The sequence below is a fragment of the Scaptodrosophila lebanonensis genome, unplaced genomic scaffold (assembly GCF_003285725.1).
Source record: "Scaptodrosophila lebanonensis strain 11010-0011.00,11010-0021.00 unplaced genomic scaffold, SlebRS2 tig00000001-arrow-pilon, whole genome shotgun sequence".
Classification (NCBI taxonomy): domain Eukaryota; kingdom Metazoa; phylum Arthropoda; class Insecta; order Diptera; family Drosophilidae; genus Scaptodrosophila; species Scaptodrosophila lebanonensis.
Genome location: NW_022060529.1, coordinates 9,564,486 through 9,587,849, shown reverse-complemented (window position 1 = coordinate 9,587,849; position 23,364 = coordinate 9,564,486). Strand labels below are relative to the sequence as shown.

The window sequence follows — 23,364 nt, the reverse complement described above, 5'->3', positions numbered from 1 at the left end:
GAATTTTCAGCACATACACTCGTAATTAGTATTCGGGCGATGGCTACTATGATTTCATTTTTATTTCATTTACAAGTATATAGAAAAGTTTACAAAATGCAAGGCTAAATACACATGCGTGTGGTTTTATTCCGTTTGGAACATATCTAAGTAATCCTCTGGCAAAGCGAATGGATGATGAAAATCTGTACGTCGCTTCCGCAGAAAATTGAGTAGACCTTCCTCCAAATTGCCTTTATTCATTTTAAAGAATTCGTGATCGGTTATATCTTTGACCGTTTTCTGTGAATAGTTTCCTGATTATAGTATGTCGCAAATCCTTTCTATGGTAGCATTAACTTACGATCTGGTGCGCCAGCACAGTCGGTCTCAACATATTGTAATTTTGAACTTGCAAATCCTCAAAGTCCTCGTGCATTATCAGCTCCGTCCAAGGCTCTTTAAAGAATTTTAGAAAACATTTAAGGGCACCTGCTGCATAACGCGCCTTTAGGTTATTCAACAGGGACTCATGTTTACCTAATTAAAAAAAAACAATTCACTACACCCATTTAATTCAGTCACCAATTAATACTCTACCAACGAAGTGCTCCAAATGATCTAGTCTTGTATCCTATAAGATTAATATAAAAAATACCCTTTAAGTCCCATCAATTGAAATCTGTACTCACATCATTTGTTATGACAACAATTTCCTCTACAATCGAATTTCGGGACAAAGTTACGCGACAAAAATTTTTCTTCGAATAGGTAGTTAGGGAACAGCTCATATCGGTTGATAGTTGGGTTGATAAGTAGCGTCGGGGCATGGTCACCTTGGTTATGTAGTAATTGAATGGTAGTTGTGCTTGGAAGTAAAGGGGCTCCGAAAATTTGTGCTCCACTCGCTTTTCACAAAATCCAAGCTTTAGTATTTGCATTAGCTATGAAACAAATAATGGTAAATATGTATTTCTTATGTCGAGGAAGTTCTCTTGTTCATCACCTTCCGTGCTGTTTCCCGCTCACTTGTATACTTATACTGGTAATTGGGTTTTCCCCTTATTTCAATGTGTCTGCCAACCGCATAAATATTTGGATCATTTGTTCTGAAGTTCTCATCCACTACTATGCAGCCGTTGTGCATTTCGATGTCGGACGCAACTATCCCTTTATAATATATTAGATATAATATAGTAGAGCATTAGAATCGCGCCTCATCGAATCATAAAATTAAAAAGACTTACAAAAAATAGCAATATAAATCAAATATATGACGATAGATTTCTATCAATCTACACGTATGTATGTATATAATGAAAATATCCAAAACAGTGCAATGATTTTGTTAGAACTTCAGAATATAACGTTAGGAAAAACCCATAAATTCAAAAATGGGCTGAAATATCGACTCAAAAAAAAGGGGGGCTACTAAAATTTATCCTTGCACCGTTTGCTTATATTACAGCAATTTAAAATATGGAGACTATGTGTAGTTTGCACTACTTGTAAAATTGATCAGCTAAAGAATATACGCCAAATTTGGTGTCCCTAGCAGCTATATGTAGCTCAAAAGTTTTTTTTAAGTTCATACGAACAATCAAGCGAACGGACAAACGGTGGACATTGCCTTTGGTTATACTTGTAGGGTATACAAATTGATTACTATACTACTCTATTTAGATGATAGGAAAATACGAACATGGTTTTGAAAAATAGCCAATGTGTCCGCAAGTAGCAAACGAGATGAATATGTCGCAGTCAATGTTGAATCGATCGTGACTCGGAAAACTTTCGAATACAACTTCCATTATAAAGTGCCCTGAAATATGATGAGTCCATTCCACAAAATTGAGATTGTTGTAAACGGTAACACCAGAATCCCTGACCATGTCCTCCAGTATGTATTGTATGTTCTTATCTTTGTATGGACTTCTCAATTTGTCCTCCGCATCAACTCCAGTAACTTCATGAGGCATCGCGAGTATAATGCGTTTGGAGGAAATGCCATGTGTGGTCAGAAACTGAATACATTCATAGGTTTGTAAGTCATTGCCATAAATTAGTATTATAAAAGAGTTCTGCATGTCTTCCAGAAGTACGCGACATTTGTAAAACAAGAGGAACTTATCGATACGAAAATTTACTTCAACGTAATTTGAAGGAAGCCGTCCTTTATAATCAACCGGACTATCAACGTTCAGCGAATAGTTTTTGTGGCACGTCATTATCAGAGTGTCGTAATAAATCTCGCAAGAGTTCCGGAGTCTCACGAATTTCTTTTCTCTGGTGAAAGGTAGAAAAATCGATTGCAATTTTCTTTCTAATCAAATGGTATAATAATTTACTTGTCAATAAAGATCACATGCCCAGGAACAAAATGCACCCACAAACGTAGATCCATCCGTAATATGACATCTCGAATATAGCAGGAGCTATTCTGGTAGTTCAAGTAACAGTTGTACATATCCTTGCAAAAGGGACAACGAAACATATTGTCGTATTCAGCCTCAACCAAGCCCGGCATTGAAATCACAGTGACTTGAATTCGAGTTAGGCAAGTAAAAGTCTCCGAGTTCTTATGACTAGAAAAGACTGTGCAGCATTTAGGACATTAAGGGCTAGGAGACTTACTCTTTGGAGTCCCATTGGAATGCCAATTGACGCAAAAATGCTTTCGTGTGTTCCGTAAAACCAATCATGACCAACTTATTTGTGTTACCAAACCATTTTGAAGGCTTCAACTTGTGGCGAAACAATATTAAATGGTCTGTGTAAAAGTTATGCTGCGGCAATTTGATTTTAGACAGAGGCATTTTATCGCATTCGTCCGCACTGCACGGAACCGAACACTTCTTCTTCGGATTCGGCTCAACGAGCATCATGTATGTCTTTAGCTCGTTCGAAAAGGTTGTGTTCTGTGGATGCGTATGTAGCGTCTATTTGGGGCCTTTCAAATTATTCTACTCACTCGTCTGGATGAGATATAAAAGAAATCATGATAGTTGGTTTTGGATGCCAAGTCCCGAAATATAATGTCCGACCAAATCCTGAACAACGGATGCAGCCTCAGCGTTATAATCTCGGCGCACTCGTGACTCTGGTGAGTGTCGTATTTGGGCACATGATAATGGTGATATAGCTGGTGACGGTTCCTGAATAACTTCAACACCACAAATCCAATCAGTGTATTCTCGCTGGCCGGTTTTGTGGAGTCGCCACAACGAATAGTCCAAATGGAGAACTCGCTATGGTGATGATACAGGACACTGTTCATAATCTGATTTAGAAGTTTATACTCCCGCTCAACATAGCCATATTCATTAATTTTCGATGCATATGACGTACTACTTCCGACCGAGTTTATTTCTGGTGAGTACCCATCTAAGGCAAACTTCTGTATCATTTGGACATCAGTGGGTTCAATGCGATACACACTACGAAGTACATTATAAAATGTGTGGGAATACACGTAAGTAAACATAGTTATAGATATGGCCTACCTGACATCTCCGTGAATAATACTCCGATGTGTTATATACAGCTGATCCAAATTGGTAACTTCGCTGGGTCGTTGGGCCACAGGCTATTGTTTTTAAACAATATATATTATGTTATTTAATACATTAATTGCATTTGATGACTTACCATAAAATATTTAAGCACCTCCGCATGACTACGCACAGAGGTACCGCCTTTTGGTAAAGTCATTATGCAGTAATCGCGTTCAGGGAAAGCGCAAAATGCGCAAATCAGAAAATTAAACAAACGCTTCACCGGGTAATCCGAGTGAATACCGATATATTTCAGCATGAATACATTGGCAGAATCCTCTAGTATGGAAAGATCGGGCGCCACATTGTAACAGAAATCGATGACTTTTACATCCTCGTTCAGGTAATAGCCATTACTGAGAAGATCTGTAAATGAAATGTGAAACCAAATATACTCTGAGAATAATTGTGGAACTTACGATCGACTATGTGGTAGAATTTGATGAATATGCCTTCCCGCACATAATACTTATCATCACAGACAACCATGCCGGCCAAAGAACTGACCTTCACTTTTCCAAGACTCGCCACACTGTTGCGTCAAGAAATGGAAAATGAATAGTAAATTGTTACAATTTCAATACTATTAGGGGGAGATTCTATAAACAAGGAATAAACTGTAATAAACTATTTGATAGCCGGTTGACTATTGGAGCAAATAGGTATTTAATTAGCCCGCTGTTATTTCAAAGCTTAGATTCCAAAACCCCCTTAATGACCATCATTTCGGAATCTATAATGATGTGGGAGTTGAATCTCTGCTTTGAGGCTTATACTATGAGATTTGCTTTTTCGAACAAACCAATCATTAAGGTATGAATTAGGGGCAGGGGTAAGAGGAGGGAAGTAACTAGCTACCTGATCCCACTGTCATTCCTATGTAAGCCGCCTAAAATGGTCGTAGCATGCAGATCATCAAGTGCTTCCAAGGTGAACAGACTGATCTCGGCTTTTGGTTGGCTAGTTCTGAAAGCGAGATAGGACAATATTTTACTCCAAACAGAGATTAAATTGAGCTACTTACGAGACGATAAAGTGGTCTAGAGCATAGGGCTCGGTCTCAGTGAAATTGACCAAATTACCAAAGTGTTCGACTTCGTAATTCTTGACGAAATATTTTATGTCAATGTCCGTTGAAAGCCAGATAAATCCACCAGTCTGGAATTCTTTACTTATGTTTTCAATCTGTAAATATTGGGTGTTAATAAAAAATATACTCCAGTATGTTCGGTATTTTCAATGACTTCGGCAACAATTATAAATGTCTTGTGCGCGGCCTCGTCTTGTCGCATCAGCTCTTCAGCTATATAATAATCCCCAAGCTCAGCTCGGATCTCGGGTAGCTCCGCTTCTTGTATTTCGATAATGTCGTCATTGTCCTCAGCTCTAGTGGAAGGCATGAGCGTTTATGTGAATCAGTTCGTAGCTGCTTTACAAGTAACTGGCACTTACAGAGCCTTTCTGTAGTTTATTTTTGGTAGTATATCGTACCGATAAACAACATATAGAGATTGTGTGACTGGGTTGTTTTCGAGATCGAATTCACGTGGATAGAGCACTCTAGCGTAGGGCTTCAAATCCGAAAAACTTTCATAGTAATACTTGTGCTGTGGCGTCTTTGGCATTTTAACCGTCATAAGATATAGAACCTTGTTCTCGGTATAGAAAACTTCCTTTAAAATGGCCCTTATCGTGAGTGGATGGTCGCTTTTGTAGGCTCCAAAATTTAGGAAGAGCGTGTTTAAAGTATTAACGGTAAAGGTTAAGCTATAGAATAGTATGTTGGAAGCATCAATTAACTTGGTCGAATTCTAAACGACAATTTTCTTACCAATATCTATAGTTCATCCATTTAAGCCAAGCATCGTTGGGTAGCGCGCCGAGAGGTGGATAGTCCCGGACCTCGGCATAAGCTATGACTCCGGTACTCGCCTCATTCTTTAGGACAACCAACCGATGTGTTTGATAAGTTTTAAAAATATTGTCTTTGGCATTGTACTTTGGACGGATATTGCCGAACCACTTAATGTCTGGTGACTGCAGTAACTGAATAATAGATCCAAAATCATCAATTTGGGCAAACCGCACTACATAGTCGGACTCCATTGGAATTTCTAAGTGATGTGCATAGCCTCGTACATTTGCCGTCCCACAGGTGCAGGCTAATATTAAAACTCAATATGTATTTTATGAATTCGTGCTGTTTTTGATTTTAAAATCAGAAATTACTATAAAAAGCTCAAACTTTTAGGTACTACTATTCCATCTACTGCATAACATTTCTCCTTGGCCGCCTCACACATCTTTTCGGTGCCATCCTTCCTATTGCCCTCCCAGCGAAAGTACGGACAATCGTGCTTCTTATGATAGTCCGCTTGGCACAAAAATACCATAAGCAAGTAAGGTCTGCAAGCGTCCTTGAACATCGCCTTCCCACTTGGAGTGTTCTTTATTATGTTGAGACTGCCCACCGCTGTAAGAAATATATAATTGTGATAAGGAAAACTTTTACTGCGTTATAAGTGTAGACACCACTAACCATCCTTTCTGCAGAAATCGTACATTTTGATGTAGTATTCCTTTTCCTTGGGCCGGCCTGCGTACATTTTTTCAGCATCGTTCTTCACCATCTTCATGTTGATGCTGTCGTTCTTTCCAATGTATTTCTTCTGCTTATAAATGCACTCTACAAAACACTAATGGGACCCCAGATTACTTACTGAAACCGAAATGCGTGTGAGCTGACCAACAAACCGAAAGAAATTTCAATGCCTTCGAGGTGTCAGAATCCCCCGGTGGTGGCATTTTTGCAGAGTGTATTGCGAAGCATTTCATCAAGCTGTCCTCCTCGCCAATATAAAGCTCATTGCAACAGCCATTATGCTTTTTTAAATGCAATAATTTTAGCTTATTGAGCTGGGCATGAAAAGTATTTGTGGCAAGTTCCGCTTACCTCTTTACTGCACGTCTCCTCATTGAACTCCCCAGGTGAGGTAGGTGTGGCCAAAGTCGTATTAACAACTACCTCTTGATCTACTTCCTCGGGGTCATCAGCACACACGTTAAGAATGGACGTGACGGTGATCCCAAGAATCAGTAAAATGCTTGTCAAATAAAATCTTAGTGCGAACATTTCCGGCTGGCTGATTTGGTGTAATGCCATATGGTCAGTTCTTGCACGACTTTAAATACAAAACCATAAATATCATCATTCTAATAATATTACAATTATATATTGAAGCATTTCTATTTGTTAAATTTATTGGAACGAATGAGCTTTAATGAGTACAGACTAAAAACTAATTAAACAACTATTGTTCCCATTACAGTTCATTAACTTCTCACTTCATATTTTAATTTAATGTATTCATTATGATTGGGCCATTTCCCTTTGCAAGTACCGTTGTTTTTAAATTGCTTTATATAGCTTCCAGTTTCACGAAACAAGATCAATCGAGTTTTTGCATCATGAAAGCAGTATTCGTTATAACACTGGCATACCTGGCCTGGGTAAGTTTCTACCTTCCAGAATATCCATTTAAAAGTTAGAACAATGTTTAATATTTTGTATGCAGTACGTTGGTGCCATTAAAATTGATTGCGAGAAGCCCGAATCTGTTAATGAGGATCACATCCATCACTGCTGCAAACATCCGGAAGGCCACAATGAGATAATGGAGGAATGCTCCAACAAAACTGGCTTCCCACTGCCCAATCCCAGCGAGGAGGCCATTGTTGACTTGACTCCTGACCATATTATTGCGGGCACATGTTTTGGCCATTGCGTCATGAAGGCTCTCAAATTCATTAACGATGACAAACTAGACATGGAAGCTGTGAAGAAATACTACAAGGAGAGGCACCCAGATGATCCCGAATATGTCAATGAAATGATCAGCGCCTTCGACCACTGTCACGGCAAGAGTGCGTTATCTGTCTAGGTGAACTATTTTGGCAAAGCAATAATGTATAACTGACTCTATTTTCAGATGAGGAAGGCACAGCGCAATTTCTTTCAAATCCCATGTTCCACTCATTGTCTAAGAATTTCTGTGAGCCCAAGGCGAGCGTCATCTGGGCTTGCGTTATACGACAATTCTTCCATAACTGTCCGGCAGATCGTTGGTCCAAGAGTAAGGAATGTCAGGACACTTTAGAATTCAGTAAGAGCTGCAAAGATGCTCTGGCCACATTGTAAAAACGACAACATATTTTAACAATCAATAAAACATTAATTTTCTATGCAATATTATTAGAGGCAATATTATTAACAAAATTTTGGTCTTAGAAAAACATTTTTGGTTTCGTTTATTTGTTTATACAAGAAAATTGCAATATCTAATAAAGGATGATAAAAATTTCACAATGTAGCAGGAAAGGAAAGGAAGGTAAAGAGAAAACAAAAATGATCTATCAAGCAAACTCAGTGCTCAGTGATTCTCAAAAAATAAAGAAACCTTTTTCAGCAGCTGTTCCCTGAGGGATTCACATATATGTACATATACTATATCTTCCTACTACATCGATGTGATTTTAATAGCTATCAAAGTCCACAGATCAGCTGCACAATTCCACTAGACCCTTGGCAGTACGGCCATATTTCTGGTATTTACCTGACCCAGTCGTTCATCAATTCATGGAAGGTGCATAATAATCTAAGTCAGTGCGATGATGAAACAAAATTTTAAAATTTTCAATTTTGAAAGGTTGTTTTTTTTAAAAAAATGTCGCCAATGGTTATGTTATTTCTAACGATCAGGAAACTTTCCTCAAACTTTCTTTTCGAAATACCATTTGGATGAATAAGAATATGAACTTTCCAAATATTGTATTTCCACAATTTACCTAAATCTGTACATTCAATTTATGTCTTCCACATATTCCACGTATTTGGAATAGTGCTGTGCTATTTAACTATTTAGTTGCGAGGATATACATAAAAGTATGTATTTTCAGGCATTTTAGTTTTTATTTACATCGTTGTAAGGACATCTTTGCACTTTTTAGCAAAAGCCAGAGTTTCCACGCATTCCGTAGAGTTTGACCAGCGATTTCTGGGGCAATTATGAAAGAAGTTGTATATGACACAAGAGAGTATGATGCTGGGCTTGGGATTGCAGTGGGTGGACGATGAGAAAGCACGGATTATTGGCAATTCTAAAAACATTGCGGTGGCATCTTCCGCTGCAAATAACATACGAGTACATACTTGTAATATCATATTAAACGCACTTAGTCTAGTCCTATGTTTCGGAATACATACATTTGCTATGGCATTTATCGAATGCCTGCAACATTTCAGTCTCATACTCAGGATCTTCTTTGTGGACAGTCTTATAATGATGGATGACGGCTTCCATATCCAAGGTGTTGTTCTTTAAAAATTTATAATGATTGAAGACGCATTCGCCGAAGCAAGTGCTACCCATAACCTGATCCACAGTATTGTCTATAATGTCCTCCTCATTTGGACCAGGCAGGCGGTAATTTGTTTTTTTGGCGCAACTCTCGCTAACGTCATTGTGGCCGTCGGGATGCTTGCAGCAATAATGAATATGATCCTCATGTATACGCTCCATGTGGCGGCAATGCACGCGAACGGTGTACACCTGGGGCTTTCAAAAGGGAAGGTTGTTAATTTCCCCACATATATTTATACATTGTAAGATGTATAGTACATCTGCCCATATTTACCACCAGAAGTATTAGCAAGAGACAAGCAGCAAACATTTTTACTGAATAAATTGTTGATTATCTCGTGTGTTGTGGCCAGAGCCGTTTTATATATCCCACATTTTGGGCCATTAAACTGTTCATTAATGGAGGGAGTTTATGGGATTTGTAAATTAAATAATGACGACAATAATTTCTGCATGTTTGACTAAATTTCAAAATATCAACATTGATATCATTCCATTTGTTGGCATTGGCGTAGTACTTAGCATCAAAACATGGAACTTTCCCTATTATCATGGCAACGCAATTGTTTAAGCGTTGAGTGGTTGCCACAAAAGCAATGGTAGTCATGACAGCTTGTTAGTTATAGACACAAAATTCGTTTGTTCAAAGTTCACAAAAGCAAATTGCAATCTCTTTGAGCTACTTAATTTAATTTGAAATTATTTATAAAAAATTATTTAAGAATGGGCAAGAAGGGCAAAGGAAACAAGTTGGCCAAAATGTCGGAGGAGGAAAGAGCTCGATACCTGCAGATGCGTGCAGATATGGAGGAGGAGACTCGTCGACGTAAAATGCAATTGATCTCACTATACATGAAGGTATAATCAGATGGAATTGTCCAAGCAAATACTTATCTAACTACAAGTAAGACCCTACCGCCTTCCACAGAACAAACTCAAACGCGAAGATGCCTTCTGTCGTTTAAACATTGCCAAAATTAATCAAGAATGGCGCTCGGTGCTGCGACAAGTAAAGATTCAGGATCTACGACGGGAAATCATTGAGGTGGAGCAATTCTCAAAGGAGGCACTCAAGCGAAAGGATCAAGTTATACAAAGACTTATTGGCGACATTAGCACCAACGAGGATATGTACGCCAATCTGCAGCAATCGCATATGGAAAAAATCAGCAAAATAATTGGTGAGTCCACATTTATGTTATTATGTATATAGCCACAAAATATATATATTTATGTATACCGTAGATACCTACAAAAGCCGCATTGAGTTCTTCACACAGAGCTATGAGGAAGACAAGCAGGCGGTGCTCAAGGAATGGGAGCAGGACTTTGCTGTCTTCAAAGCCATGCATGCGGACCGGCAAGAGGAGCTAGAGTGTGTGTTCTATCAAGTGGAGGAGACCACCGAACGTGCTATAAAAGACAACCACGAGCGCTTTCTAGAACGCGTCGAGGACCTAAAGAGTGGTGTACGTACATATGTATGCAGTGCTAATTAAATAACATATTTTTATACTCCTCCCAATCATCGCACTGGGCCTTTGCATACTCCGTCATGCATTTGATTAGCTCTCGGGACTGGGCACACTTGTTGTGGCGATAATTGTCCACATACCGGAAGCACTGCTGCACCGTGTCCATATAAAAGTTTCGAAGCTCGCGCTCCCGTATATCCTTGGTCAGCATATAGCTTAGTTTGCGCCTGTCTGGAAAACCGTTGCCATCTACCTGAAAATACATTCATACTTGTATATACTTGACTATTCTTACAAATTAATTAGTCGCTGCTCACTATATTTAGTTCCTCGAAGAAACAGTACGACAAACACTGTCCGGCCTCGCTACTGTTGTTGTTGTTGTTGTTGTTGTTATTGTTGTTATTATTATTCTTGTTGCTCATTTCGGGACGTTTTACACTACGCCGTAGTCTGTAGTTGTCCCGCTGTCCATAGTTTGTCATGTCGCGTCTATTGCCACGATAGCTGCCCTCATCCAAGCCATAGTACTGATCCATGTTGTGCCTCTGATTGCCAAACCGTTGGCATTGCGATCCACCATCGCAGTCGCGTCCATTATAGTTGGCCTCATCGTTGCCGCCGCTACTGCCACTGCCACTGCCGAGGCGGTGCATGCAACTGCGAACAATCCTCTTCAGCTCGGCATCGGTGGAGCTATCCTGGCTGTGGCACTTTAAGCTCCATGCCCCAGCGATGAGTAGCAAAGACACAATCCAAACGAGTCTCATCCGAATGAACATTGTTCGGCCTGTTGAGAACTGCTGCGCTTTGTGGCTAATTTATAGTCGCCCCCATAATTATTTTGATAGCCAGCGCAATTGAAACTTCACTTGTGATTGACACATAATGCGACAGCGACCCTAATTGCCAATAATAATGCAACTCTTGCGTGCACTTTGAACAACAGATGCAGCTGCTTTTGGAGAAGATCACTAGCAAGGGGGAAGCCAAGCTGGAGGGCTTGTGGCAGGAGTATCAATCGGTGTTGGCCGGCTACGTAAAGCACATCGAGGGCTTCTACGCCGAGTATGTGGATCTAAAGGAGCGCGACGAAGAAAATGCCGCCCAAATAAGCAGCCAGACTTGTGAGATTGACAATTTGCTTGGACAGTTGGCCAACTTGAAATTGGTCACGGAGGAGTTCGCTGGCAAGCAGGAGCGCGAGATAGAGCAGAGACAGAGCATTAAGCAACAATTAAGCGACCGTTTAAAAGAGTTGCGCGATTGTGTGGAAAAGGAGCTGGGCACAGAGAGAAAACGCTTCAAGGAAATGTCAGTGGAAAGCTACAATGCCATCGAGGTCAGTTGTTGATGAGCATGTTCACAAACAATTTAAGATTAATCGGTTGTTTGCTCTGCAGACGCTCAAGGACATCGTGTCCAAGGGCGAAACCATTCTGCAACTGGCTGGTGTTTGCGGCAAAATGGAAACGCAGCGGGAAAAGATGTTTCTACTGCCACAATTAACACGCGAAATTATTGAGATTCGTGAGGTTAATGATGGAGCAGCCACTCCCGATCCTTTAAAGGTAGATACCCTCAAATCAAAGTCTTTCTTTAAGTGTCCTTGTCCCCTTTTAGAGCGAAGTGGAACTTCTTCCCAAAATGGAAACCTTTTGGCGACGTGTCAATAATGTGGCCGTGGATGTGGCTTGCCTGAAGCAGCAAAAGAAGAAGCTGGAAGCCACCAATGCTCGCTTAAAACTGGAGTTGCAGGAGCACCTGGTTAACCTGAACATAAGCAACGGCTCTAACAGTCACGTCAACGACTATATATCCAAGCGACCGAAAAGCATGGTGGTGGATCGCGTCCAGCAACTACAGCTGCGGCCCAAACAGATAAAGAGCGCCATGGCTGCGGATAGACGTGGGATGGGGCCCCGTTTCCATGTACGGGCATGGGAGGCAAAAACTTCTAAGGTTGTACCAATACCCGATATCCTAAAAAGTCAGCCGCAATTGGTGAGCGTTCAAGTCAGAAGGTCGATTCTGAAATGAAGTTAATGTCAAACCAGTAACTCTAAATAAATAATTTGAGCATTTGGTTATGCGTCTATCAAAATTTCAGTTGTAAGAAAATTAAAATAAAATGCATAAGTCCTGGAATATTTTAAAACGTTTTGCATTTAGCGCACCTAACATGCTTGGGTTAGGTAGAGCCTCCGATTTATTTACCGGGACCCTCGATTCGAAGACTATGCAGCGTGCCGCGCCGTACTCCATCTTTAAAAATTACCAGCTAGGTAGTGGCTGGGCAATCCATGGGCGACGTACTGCCACGCCTCAGCTAAAATGCGCCATAAGCCATATGGCGTGGTTGAAACTAATGTGCTCGGTGAAGAATCGCAAACAGACCATAACCACACCTTTGGGCGAGTATTTAAAGACGCCTCTGAAAAATTGTGTTGGATTGTGTCCCTGCCGCGTTCCTGATGAAAAGCCGCACTGCTATGCTGGCATGCACTGTCCTTGGTCCTATTCAAATGTCAATTCGGGAGTGTTGAAACAACCGAAGCCGAGGTTCGATGGATATCTGCACACCCTCCTTCACGAGCACTATGCCAGTCAGAAGTTTTCAAAGTCTAGACCCCGTTCCCAAGACTTGTACATACACGTAAATCGAAATAACAGATATGCCAAGGGAACGGAAGACTGAAGGAAAATAAAACAAAAGTACTCGAAACGTTTTTAATTTTCTAGGTAATATGCAACTAAAAAAGATGTGCATGCATTTTTTCCCCTGTACATAAGTTTATTCTTACAAAAAAGTGTTTCTGTATTCTGGTCAAATTAAAACAAAACAGCTCCAACACTGAATTATCAAATCGTATATCTACAAGTATAGTAAATTTGGTAATTCTGCAATTAATTTAAATCTGCTATATAGCAAAGCGCTTTGAATCACAAAAAGAATACAAAATATTGATTACCGAAAGAATACCAAAGCGTTGAAAGTATTACTTCAATAAGGAATAACAACATAGAATTCTTACAATAAATATTAAAACGACTTTCCAGTTCGTCAGAAAACGATTTCTGGCAACGCTTGATTTTAATTTCGTTTAAGCGCCTTAGGACGACAACGGCCCTGCCAGACCATCAAAAAATTGTTTGCACTTCAGTGTTAGTATTTTTTTCAGCCGTGTTCCATTTCAGCGTAGCAGACATTTCTCAGCTTAGTTTTCCACAGACCCGACGAGTCGCACATCCCACGTCCTATTGCCAGTTTTCCAATGTGTGTAAATGTGATAAAAATGAATAGAAATTAAAAAACGAATCGAATATTTAATAAGTTAAGACTACTCTGTGCAATAAAAGTGACAAATACAATATGCAGAGACTCTTAAAACCGTGTATTGAATGAAATAAATGCAGACCGTGCTCGGGGTGTAAATGTATCTGTCAAATACAAATGTGTATGTGTGAATGTACGCTACGCACTGTTATAGATACAACAACAAGCAGCAGCAGCATGTTCTTGTAAAATTACCAAAAGGAAAACTCATTTGGAAAATGAAAATGTGGCCGAGCTGAGAAACAACCCCGAAAGCGCAACCAAAATAATACCAAGGACAAAAAATAAAAGGAAATGAAGAGAAAATGAACTATGGTTTGATCCGTATCCGTATCTGTTCACTTTTTGTCGCAGCTCAAAAAATAAATAGATCAGAAGTGAAAAATCTTAAGGCGTAGAAAGTGAGAAAAAACTATCAAAATTCGATTGGGCCGTCGTAGTCGCCCTCGACTTGAGAACTCGACTCTTTTTATGGCAAGAGATAAACACAAAGAGTGATAAATACAGAAATAAAATTAATGGAAAAAGTATAGACAAAAAACGACACATATATTTTATTGGTTGTGCTTATCTGTGCATATGCCTGTATGTCTGACTGTCTGTCTATCTGTCTGTCTATATGTATTGTCGAACGAACGCCTTCTATGCACCAGAGTGCATGGAAATTTAATGAATAATTCACGGAATGAAGATAAAGATACGTACATATACATATGTACATAGTTTAAAAACGTATAGCTATCTGCATTGCGGACAATCACGTCAGAAGGTTTGTATCTATATAACTGATTAATTTTTGTAAAAAATAAATAACAATCAATGTAATAATATATGCCCCACCCGTGCTCACCCGCACTTGTGCGTAGCAACAAGCGAGCTCTTGTAAATGTAAAAAGCCTTCTTTGTATAGACATCTTGGTCATCAAAAAAAGAAAAAAAAAAAAGAAAAAAAAATGAAAACTAACAGCTGCCACACTCTTTGTCATTTCATTGTGCATAGCCAGCAAACGCTAAAATGATAGCCACCTTTTCAAACAACGCTATATAAATAAATACATCCAGCATCAGTGCATTGACATCATTGGTCGCCCCGAGCACTAACTCTCATACAGCATTAAACATAAACAAACAAAAAATGTGCAAGCAGCTCAGCACCATCAACACTGTCCAGCTAGCGCCTATACTCATAGCATTGAGTCTCACAGCGCTACCGGGAACAGCAGGTAAGTCCCTCACTGCATCCACTACATAATTATATTTAAATATACTCAAATACTACACATACATATACAAGTATATGTGAATATATATACTATATACCCATTGTTTATAAGTTATACGCGGATTTGTAGCTCATTTGCGTTGTTGCTTTTGCATTTACAGGTCAGTACCAATCGCCTCGCATCATCGAGCATCCCACAGACTTGGTTGTTAAGAAAAATGAACCTGCGACGCTTAACTGCAAAGTTGAGGGCAAACCAGAACCCAGCATTGAATGGTACAAGGTATGGTTGTCCGTTCGTTAGGCAGCTTAGTCGCAATTTGCTAATCAGAGTGCTAAATTCATTTTGCAGGATGGGGAGCTGGTCAATACGAGTGAAAAGAAATCACATCGCGTGCTCTTTAGGGATGGCGCATTGTTCTTTTATCGCACCATGCAGAGCAAGAAGGAGCAGGATAGTGGCGAATACTGGTGCGTGGCCAAAAACCATGTGGGCAAAGCCGTTAGTCGACATGCCATACTCCAAATAGCTGGTAAGCCAAATAACTTGTCTGCCCACACTTACACACGCACACACACACACACACACACGCATGCATATAATTGTGAAAATGTTTTCCAACTAACACTTGGTTGTTGCTGTTGTCTGCCTTGCTAGTGTTGCGTGAAGATTTTCGCGTGGAGCCGAAAGATACGCGGGTAGCCAAAGGCGAGACGGCTTTGATTGAATGTGGGCCTCCCAAAGGCATACCAGAGCCTACACTGATCTGGGTAAAGGTAAGCGGACTTGTCATACAAGTACTTGTCTCATATACTCAATAGCCCCAATTAAACGTGTGCATATGTTTTATAACATTTAGGATGGTGTGCCGCTCGACGACTTAAAAGCCAAGTCTTTCGGCACCAACTCTCGCACCCGCATAGTTGATGGCGGCAACTTGCTGATCAGCAATGTAGAGCCCATTGACGAGGGCAACTACAAGTGCATTGCCCAGAACCTAGTGGGAACACGCGAGTCCAGCTACGCCAAGCTTATTGTGCAGGGTATGTAGAAAGTCCAGCCTTTATCAACGGCATTTTTCAAACCCTTCCACTTTCCACCCGCAGTCAAACCGTACTTTATGAAGGAGCCAAAGGACCAAATCATGTTGTATGGACAAACAGCTACCTTTCACTGTTCCGTCGGTGGTGATCCGCCACCGAAAATACTCTGGAAAAAGGAGGAAGGCAACATACCAGTCTCTCGCGCCCGCATTCTACACGACGAGAAAAGCCTGGAACTGACAAACATAACACCCAACGACGAGGGCACATACGTGTGCGAGGCGCACAATAATGTCGGCCAGATAAGCGCCAGAGCCACACTCACTGTCTATGGTAAATAATTCAATTTTTACATCATTCCCTTTACCGAATTCGACAAAACAATGTGGAATCGAACTTGATAAGCTTTTAAACAAATAAAGATTGAGGTATTCAGATTGCCAAGTTTATCAATCTATCCAATTGCATCGAAATGGAAGCGGCAAGCGGACTGTATATAATTATTGAAACTAATTGGAAAACTATTTTTTTTCTTTCTTTTAAATAGCACCACCAAACTTCACCAGGAAGCCACAGAACAAGAAAGTAGGCCTTAATGGCGCCGCTCAATTCCCTTGCGTAGCCACTGGAAATCCTACACCATCTGTGTTTTGGGCGAAAGAGGGTGTGTCCACGCTCATGTTTCCGAACACCTCGCATGGACGCTTGCAGGTGACACCCGAAGGCACCCTGCAGATAAATGAAGTTCAAAAGGACGATGAAGGCTTCTATGTGTGCTCCACCTTCAGCATTGTGGATTCGTCTACCATACGCGTCTATTTACAAGTGAGTTCTCCATATTGCCTGAGTTTCAGCTACCATTACATACTTTCTAACTACTGTGCAATAGGTCAGTGCAGTGGACGACAGACCACCACCGATTATACAAATTGGACCCGCAAATCAAACACTGTCCAAGGGGTCAGTCGCCACCTTACCCTGTCGTGCCACTGGCACTCCTACGCCACGAGTCAAGTGGTTCCATGGTGGCTATGCCGTACAAACTGGCAATCGCCATTCTATAGTGCAGGGCAGCTCCCTACGCATTGATGGTGGGTACAAATAATACCTTTCTAAATACAGGCACAGTAACCATCATAAGTATTCCCATTTAGATCTTCAACTAAGTGACGTCGGCATATACACCTGCACTGCATCTTCCGAACGAGGCGAAACATCCTGGTCAGCAAGTTTGGCGGTAAGTTGGAAAGCAACTCTTCCTTTTCTAACTGGCCCTTCACTTTGAAAATCCATTTAACTTGCAGGTGGAGAAAAGCAGCGCCACAACAGTGCACCGTGTGGCTGATCCAAGCACATATCCGGCGCCACCTGGCACACCAAAGGTGCTCAACGTGAGTCAAAATAGCATATCCTTGCGTTGGGTGAAAAGTCAGGAGAAGCCAGGAGCTGTGGGCCCCATCATAGGGTAAGATTAGACTCACATCTTAGTCGAGCTTAAATACTCAACTGAACTGTTTGCAGCTACACTGTGGAATACTTTAGCCCCGATGCACAAACTGGTTGGATTGTGGCCGCCCATCGAGTGCCCGACACTCAAGTTACAGTAAGTTTTAGTGAATCATTGTATAATTTCCAGTAATAAAAAGTAAACGTTTTTCTAGATATCTTCCCTCACGCCCGCCACTTCGTATATATTTTTGGTACGAGCCGAAAACTCGCAGGGTATTTCTGTACCCTCGGGTCTATCGAATGCCATAAAAACGCTTGGAGAAGATTTCAATGCTGCGCCAGACAATGAGCTTTCGTCAGCTCGTTCCCTTTTGTCCAGCAAGGTATCATCAGCGAAATCCCTATTCCCGTTCTCTAAAACTAATGTTCTGTTTTAATATTAGATTGTGGAGCTCATTGATGCTACTCCCATAAATGCCAGTGCTGTGCGCTTGGATTGGATGTTGCATGTGAGCGCTACTGAAAAATATATTGAGGTAAGCACAATTCTGAAGTTGTGAAGTACGCCGCTACTAAAAGAGAATCATTTTTGCAGGGCCTGCATATACGCTATCGGGATATAAGCTCCAACACCGTCCAATATTCTATGGTTACTGTGCACGAAGCATCTGCCGAGTCGTTTGTTGTCGCCAATCTGAAGAAATACACGAAATACGAATTCTTTATAGCACCCTTCTATGAAACGATTGAAGGACAGCCAAGCAATTCGAAGATCGCTATAACCTATGAGGATGGTAAGTACTGTTCAAATAATCTCCGAAATATTTTGTACAATTATATTTTTTGTTGCATTTAGTTCCTTCTGCCCCGCCGGATAATATACAGATAGGCATGTATAATTTGACAGCCGGTTGGGTGCGTTGGACACAGCCTCCACCTCAGCACCACAACGGCAACTTGTATGGATACAAAATTGAGGTAATACACCATTCGAATATAACTCGCGGTAAAAAGAATAAAATCCATATTTCGATTACAGGTCAGCGCTGGCAGCACAATGAAGGTTCTGGCAAATATGACACTTAACGCCACCACCACATCGGTGCTACTGAATAATCTGACAACCGGTGCTATTTATAGTGTTCGTTTGAACTCCTTCACAAAGGCCGGTGACGGTCCCTACTCGAAACCCGTAAGTAGAAGCTTTAAAACCTACTTAACCCGTTTAACACAATACCTCTTGCTCAGATCTCTCTGTTCATGGATCCGTCGCATCATGTGCACCCTCCACGTGCCCACCCAAGCGGCACACACGATGGACGCCATGAGGGCAATGATTTTACATATCAGACCAATGGTATGGTTAATCACGATCCTACCAATCCCCCAACGCAGCGCAAAACCACGAATTTCCTGCATGGCACTTGGCTAATGGGGCTGGTCATCATAGTACTGCTGGTTGTTGTTGTCTCAACGGCCACAGCCATGGTCTACTTTAAGCGGCGACATCAGATGACAAAGCAACTGGGCCACCTTAGTGGTAAATAAAAGCAATTCCTAATTAATTGATGCACCATTTATATTGCTTTTGTCATTTAGTTGTTAGTGCGAATGAAATTACTGCACTGAACATCAACAGCAAGGAGAGCCTTTGGATAGATCGTGGCTGGCGCACTGCAGACACTGACAAAGACTCCGGCTTGAGTGAATCCAAGCTTCTGTCGCACGTGAATAGTCAGTCCAATTATACCTCGGATAATGGCACAGACTATGCCGAGGTTGATACGCGCAACCTGACTACGTTTTACAACTGCAGAAAGGTAAAATAAATATGATTGTTCACTAAAGATAACATAATGCTAATTCTTATATACTTGTATGTATGTATATCTTTTTTTGCTTCTTTCAGAGTCCCGACAATCCCACACCATATGCCACAACCATGATTATTGGCACATCTTCATCCGAAACGTGCACAAAAGCCACATCTCTGAGTGCCGACAAGGACTCGGGCACACATTCCCCGTACTCTGATGCATATACTGCTCAGGGCGCCATAGCAGGAGCTGTTGGCACCAAATCAAATTATCTGCAATATCCGGCTGGTAAGGAATCAAGTCTACCAAATTTCCAATTCTAACCGAAAAATGATTAAGTTATAATAAGTAGCAGTGCCTACCTTAATTTACCTTTTGTTGCAACATCAAAGCCAAAACCCAACTTACTTTAATTTGATAATCTCGCTGTGTTTTAGAAACATTCAATTGGTCAGAAATCTTGCCCCCACCACCGGAACATCCGCCACCATTGTCATCGACCTACGGCTATGCACAAGGCTCGCCGCAATCTTCACGCAAAAGCTCAAAGAGCGGAGGATCGGGTATTTCCACGAATCAAAGGTGAGCTCAATACAGCTATTTTAGAAGTACCTGTACCTTTACACATCATAATTTTCAAACTTACTTTAGTATTTTAAACGCCTCCGTTCACAGCAGTTCCTCTGGCGGCTTCTCTGCTTGGGGAGTATCGCCCCAATGCGGTGTCGGTTGTCCTCCGGAGAACTTGTACAGCAACCCGTTGTCGGGTGTGGGTGGCTCACAGAATCGTTACCAAATCACGCCCACCAGCCAACATCCGCCACCGCTGCCACCCTACTATGGCAACACAGTGGCCAGCGGCAACGAAATGGCCGTTCGCAACATACATATCCATTTTCCCACACAACGCCATGCGGTCAGCGAGTATCAGTCCGGTGGTATGAACTCTGGGCGTTGTTCGGCCAATAGGTAAGCACCCTTGCTGTCTAATCCAACATGGTTGTGTACTCATTTCCATTGTTCTCTTCATATGTAGAGCCTGCAACAGTTGTGATGCACTTGCCTCGCCCATGCAACCGCCCTCGGAGGCTTGGTACCAGCCAGTGCACGGTGAAATCCCAAATGCAGCTTCCAATCATCAAATCTATCAATGCTCCTCCGAATGCTCGGACAATTCCCGCGCTTCCCACGCCCACAGCAAAGCACCAGGACACGCACGTAGCTCTGAGCACAATTGCAAGCGCACGGGCCAACGACGAGTGGCCGCAGCCAACCACATGATGAACGTCGTGCCTTGTGCCGAGAACGATAATATACCAGAGGACTACGCAGTACACCCCAGTGATGAGAGAGCGAACTATACCAGTGACTGTTGCAATAGCTCCCGTGAAGGCGATACCTGCTCCTGCAGCGACGGATCTTGCCTCTACGCAGAGGCAGGCGATCCGTTGGCGCCGGGCCTCACTGCAATGACTAACAAAAATAACAATTAGGCAGGCATCATAATCGGAATAGAAGCAAGGTAGAGTAGCTACTAGTCCAACCTTTCATTCATATCGAACTTAGCGAGGGGGCGAGATGCAAATCGCTGCTTAGACAAATGCAAAGTTTCTGCGCAATATACAAGTATATTTAACAAATAAATAGCACATACTATTTACAATATCGAATACGTACTCATAGCAGCAGCAGCAGAACTGATATTATAACAACGACACAAATTATGGCTACAATCAATTTGCAAATCTGAATTATCGGAGCATTGTTTCTCTAGTATCTACGAGTTTTATATACTATAGAATGGAATCGAATCAAATCGAATTGAGTAGTTAAGGTAGAGACTACAAATCACATAACATCACATCTCAAAAGCAACCCTTTATGTACTTAAGTAAGTGCTGTATAAAACGCTACGACTAATTACTTGACTTACCTCAAGACTAGGGCAGTTTCCGACATTTATATATATATACATACTCAATAGAATTTACTTCGCAGGCCATACATAACACATACATATGTACAGATTAATTCAAAAGATCCGGACTGCCCTATCTTGTAAAACGATTGCAGATTGTTGTAAAAATCTACTTTTCGCCTAAGCTTGTTTTTTTCAATGAAAGAAAAGTGTAACCTGTACTCAAGCGTACAACTTGGAAAATGGAAAATGCGGTTGTATCTACTAATTGCCCTCAGCTAGTCATAGACGCTTGGTTAAATGTTTTTGTTTCCTGTTCTTTATTTTCATATTGGTGGTCAGAATTGAATTTAACTTAATTCGTATACTCTAGAAGAAGAAATGACCGGCAGTTGCAATGTTTAATGGTTAGTGCTTTTCTATAAAAACAAAAACACAACAAAAAAAATCCTAGTAAAACACACATTTGAATTTAAAAAAAAAAAAAAAACGTGAATCACGCATTTAAATCAGCAGATATTCCTAGTAATACAATAAGGTCGTGCCCTACACCAAATACGTATTTAGGCCAAGAAACGAAATTACCAGTGAAGAATTTCCAGCCACATCCTCACCAGTCCTGTAGGGTTCCATTACATACATACAAACAAACTTACATACATTTTTACAAGCTTGCATTTGAAAAAGTCTAAAATGTACCTGTGATATAACCCCATTAAAGTATTTTAAAAATTTTGTTTTATAACATTTTACCTAACAAGAAAAAATGTTTGTAGGGAAACCGCATATTAAAATATTGGGTTAGCACACACACACACACACACCTCCACACATAGAATAATTTAGACTAGGCACATACGACATTAGAAATGCGAATTATCAGATACGCAGTACTTGTATGCTCCGGGTGTGTGCAGAGGGAGCTAATCATATAGTATACATACTATATATAGGTATATACGTAGCCTTGCCTATATAGGGCTATGTATATTCCTATGTATTGTGAAACAAACTGAACATTTGGAATGCATTTCGTATGCCAGCTATCGGAATGTTCGATGCCCAAAGGCGTTGGGGTATAACACATAAAAATATTCGGACTTAATTCAACGAAAATTTCAATAACATATACATACATACATTAAAAATGAAACCCCCTATATAAGTATATAAAAATTATAGCATATAGCACATAGAACAACGCATGTATTAAATTGAAGAATTATAAAAGAAAAATCAAAAATGCTTTAGCATATACACCAGCCACTTCCTTGCGTGTCCTGCCTGATCGGTCATGCATGTACATATACATATATACCCTTTAGTAACCTACTGAGGTTGAACTCCCCTCCCCCCGCAATGAAGCAACAGTGGGGTTTGAGTTTTAATTAATTATTAGACCATAATTATGTATGTATTTTAAAGTCATAGCGTAAACGAATTTTAAGAGAAAAATGCAACTAAACGAACATTCATTTTTAGTATGCCATATGTAAACGAAACTTTTTCAAAACTGACATACAAGTACATCTACTTAACTATATAATAACATACACATATACTATACATAATTAGTATTTAAATTGCATAAATAATAAAGGAACATTTTACATATACGAGTATAGTACATATGTACATACATCTTGTCGCTTATTTCCACGTATCTTTCTTTCCATCTATTTGGTACAAGTAATAACAGCCCAGATACAAGTTTGTCTGTTGACTTATTTTCAGAGTTTGTGTGCAGTCGAAGGCAAACACAGACGTTGAAGGCAAAGAAAATTTGTCGTTCGAGTGAAATCTCGCTCATTGAAGCTGTATGAGGAGCCTAACGTTCACTGCACCCTCCAACCAATGCCAAAGTCCACACCAAAATATCCAACACTTCCCATATATTTCGATTGAATGCTCTAACCTAAAAGCACCCTAGATTTCTATTGGTGTTATTTTGGCCGACCTGCCTACTTCTATGTAAGCGATTTGAGAAACTTTCCCTAAACTTCATATTTAATTGATATTCGAGATGAATGAACATATTAATAATTTGCAAACCTTAATTGCAAATATTAACAATTTTGTAGTCAGTCGCATTGAAAAATATACGTTTCTTTATCTTTGATGGGAATTTAGAGTTTAGTGAATATTTTAA

The 23,364-nt window shown here is 40.6% G+C and overlaps 7 protein-coding genes across 10 annotated transcripts; 3 read left to right on the top strand and 4 right to left on the bottom strand.

The window, feature by feature from the left end:
- Positions 1-44: 44 nt before the first annotated feature.
- LOC115633707 (cilia- and flagella-associated protein 61) lies at positions 45-5,660 on the bottom strand. The gene is made up of 17 exons (XM_030531168.1): positions 5,365-5,660; positions 4,986-5,300; positions 4,778-4,919; positions 4,558-4,718; positions 4,392-4,499; positions 3,953-4,065; positions 3,628-3,899; positions 3,483-3,565; positions 2,951-3,416; positions 2,614-2,897; positions 2,328-2,564; positions 1,682-2,265; positions 986-1,149; positions 672-923; positions 580-613; positions 344-519; positions 45-282 (listed from the first exon to the last, which is right to left on the bottom strand). The coding sequence occupies exons 1-17, from the start codon at positions 5,637-5,639 to the stop codon at positions 127-129; spliced, it is 3,822 nt and encodes a 1,273-aa protein (XP_030387028.1). The 5' UTR covers positions 5,640-5,660; the 3' UTR covers positions 45-126.
- Positions 5,661-5,761: 101 nt separating this feature from the next.
- Positions 5,762-6,696, bottom strand: LOC115634775. Its single transcript, XM_030532671.1, has 4 exons — positions 6,487-6,696; positions 6,288-6,416; positions 6,073-6,229; positions 5,762-6,006 (listed from the first exon to the last, which is right to left on the bottom strand). The coding sequence occupies exons 1-4, from the start codon at positions 6,694-6,696 to the stop codon at positions 5,762-5,764; spliced, it is 741 nt and encodes a 246-aa protein (XP_030388531.1).
- Positions 6,697-7,001: 305 nt separating this feature from the next.
- LOC115634772 lies at positions 7,002-7,731 on the top strand. Its single transcript, XM_030532667.1, has 3 exons — positions 7,002-7,043; positions 7,109-7,457; positions 7,523-7,731. Exons 1-3 carry the CDS (start codon positions 7,002-7,004, stop codon positions 7,729-7,731), a joined length of 600 nt encoding a protein of 199 aa, XP_030388527.1.
- Positions 7,732-8,505: 774 nt separating this feature from the next.
- On the bottom strand, positions 8,506-9,263 carry LOC115634771 (general odorant-binding protein 68). Its single transcript, XM_030532666.1, has 3 exons — positions 9,228-9,263; positions 8,797-9,148; positions 8,506-8,717 (listed from the first exon to the last, which is right to left on the bottom strand). The coding sequence occupies exons 1-3, from the start codon at positions 9,261-9,263 to the stop codon at positions 8,506-8,508; spliced, it is 600 nt and encodes a 199-aa protein (XP_030388526.1).
- Positions 9,264-9,676: 413 nt separating this feature from the next.
- LOC115634770 (dynein regulatory complex subunit 2) lies at positions 9,677-13,126 on the top strand. The gene is made up of 7 exons (XM_030532664.1): positions 9,677-9,811; positions 9,882-10,134; positions 10,199-10,422; positions 11,378-11,770; positions 11,832-11,999; positions 12,052-12,432; positions 12,824-13,126. The coding sequence occupies exons 1-7, from the start codon at positions 9,677-9,679 to the stop codon at positions 13,124-13,126; spliced, it is 1,857 nt and encodes a 618-aa protein (XP_030388524.1).
- Positions 10,291-10,943, bottom strand: LOC115634042 (odorant-binding protein 59a). The gene is made up of 2 exons (XM_030531586.1): positions 10,746-10,943; positions 10,291-10,681 (listed from the first exon to the last, which is right to left on the bottom strand). The coding sequence occupies exons 1-2, from the start codon at positions 10,911-10,913 to the stop codon at positions 10,445-10,447; spliced, it is 405 nt and encodes a 134-aa protein (XP_030387446.1). The 5' UTR covers positions 10,914-10,943; the 3' UTR covers positions 10,291-10,444.
- A 1,152-nt stretch (positions 13,127-14,278) lies between the features above and the next one.
- On the top strand, positions 14,279-22,827 carry LOC115631836 (protein sax-3). Of its 4 annotated transcripts, none has more exons than XM_030528698.1 (23): positions 14,279-14,534; positions 14,766-14,988; positions 15,149-15,270; positions 15,340-15,520; positions 15,646-15,764; positions 15,848-16,031; positions 16,095-16,364; positions 16,579-16,856; positions 16,921-17,122; positions 17,186-17,268; positions 17,336-17,496; positions 17,553-17,634; positions 17,693-17,863; positions 17,924-18,016; positions 18,076-18,274; positions 18,337-18,458; positions 18,520-18,672; positions 18,729-19,020; positions 19,080-19,300; positions 19,390-19,585; positions 19,735-19,879; positions 19,976-20,266; positions 20,334-22,827. In XM_030528698.1, the coding sequence occupies exons 2-23, from the start codon at positions 14,901-14,903 to the stop codon at positions 20,788-20,790; spliced, it is 4,110 nt and encodes a 1,369-aa protein (XP_030384558.1). In that variant the 5' UTR covers positions 14,279-14,534; positions 14,766-14,900; the 3' UTR covers positions 20,791-22,827. The 4 variants fall into 4 exon arrangements, with proteins under 4 accessions (XP_030384558.1, XP_030384542.1, XP_030384550.1 ...); XM_030528682.1 differs by having other exon boundaries at positions 19,949-20,266; XM_030528690.1 differs by having other exon boundaries at positions 14,281-14,534; positions 19,973-20,266.
- Positions 22,828-23,364: the final 537 nt, after the last annotated feature.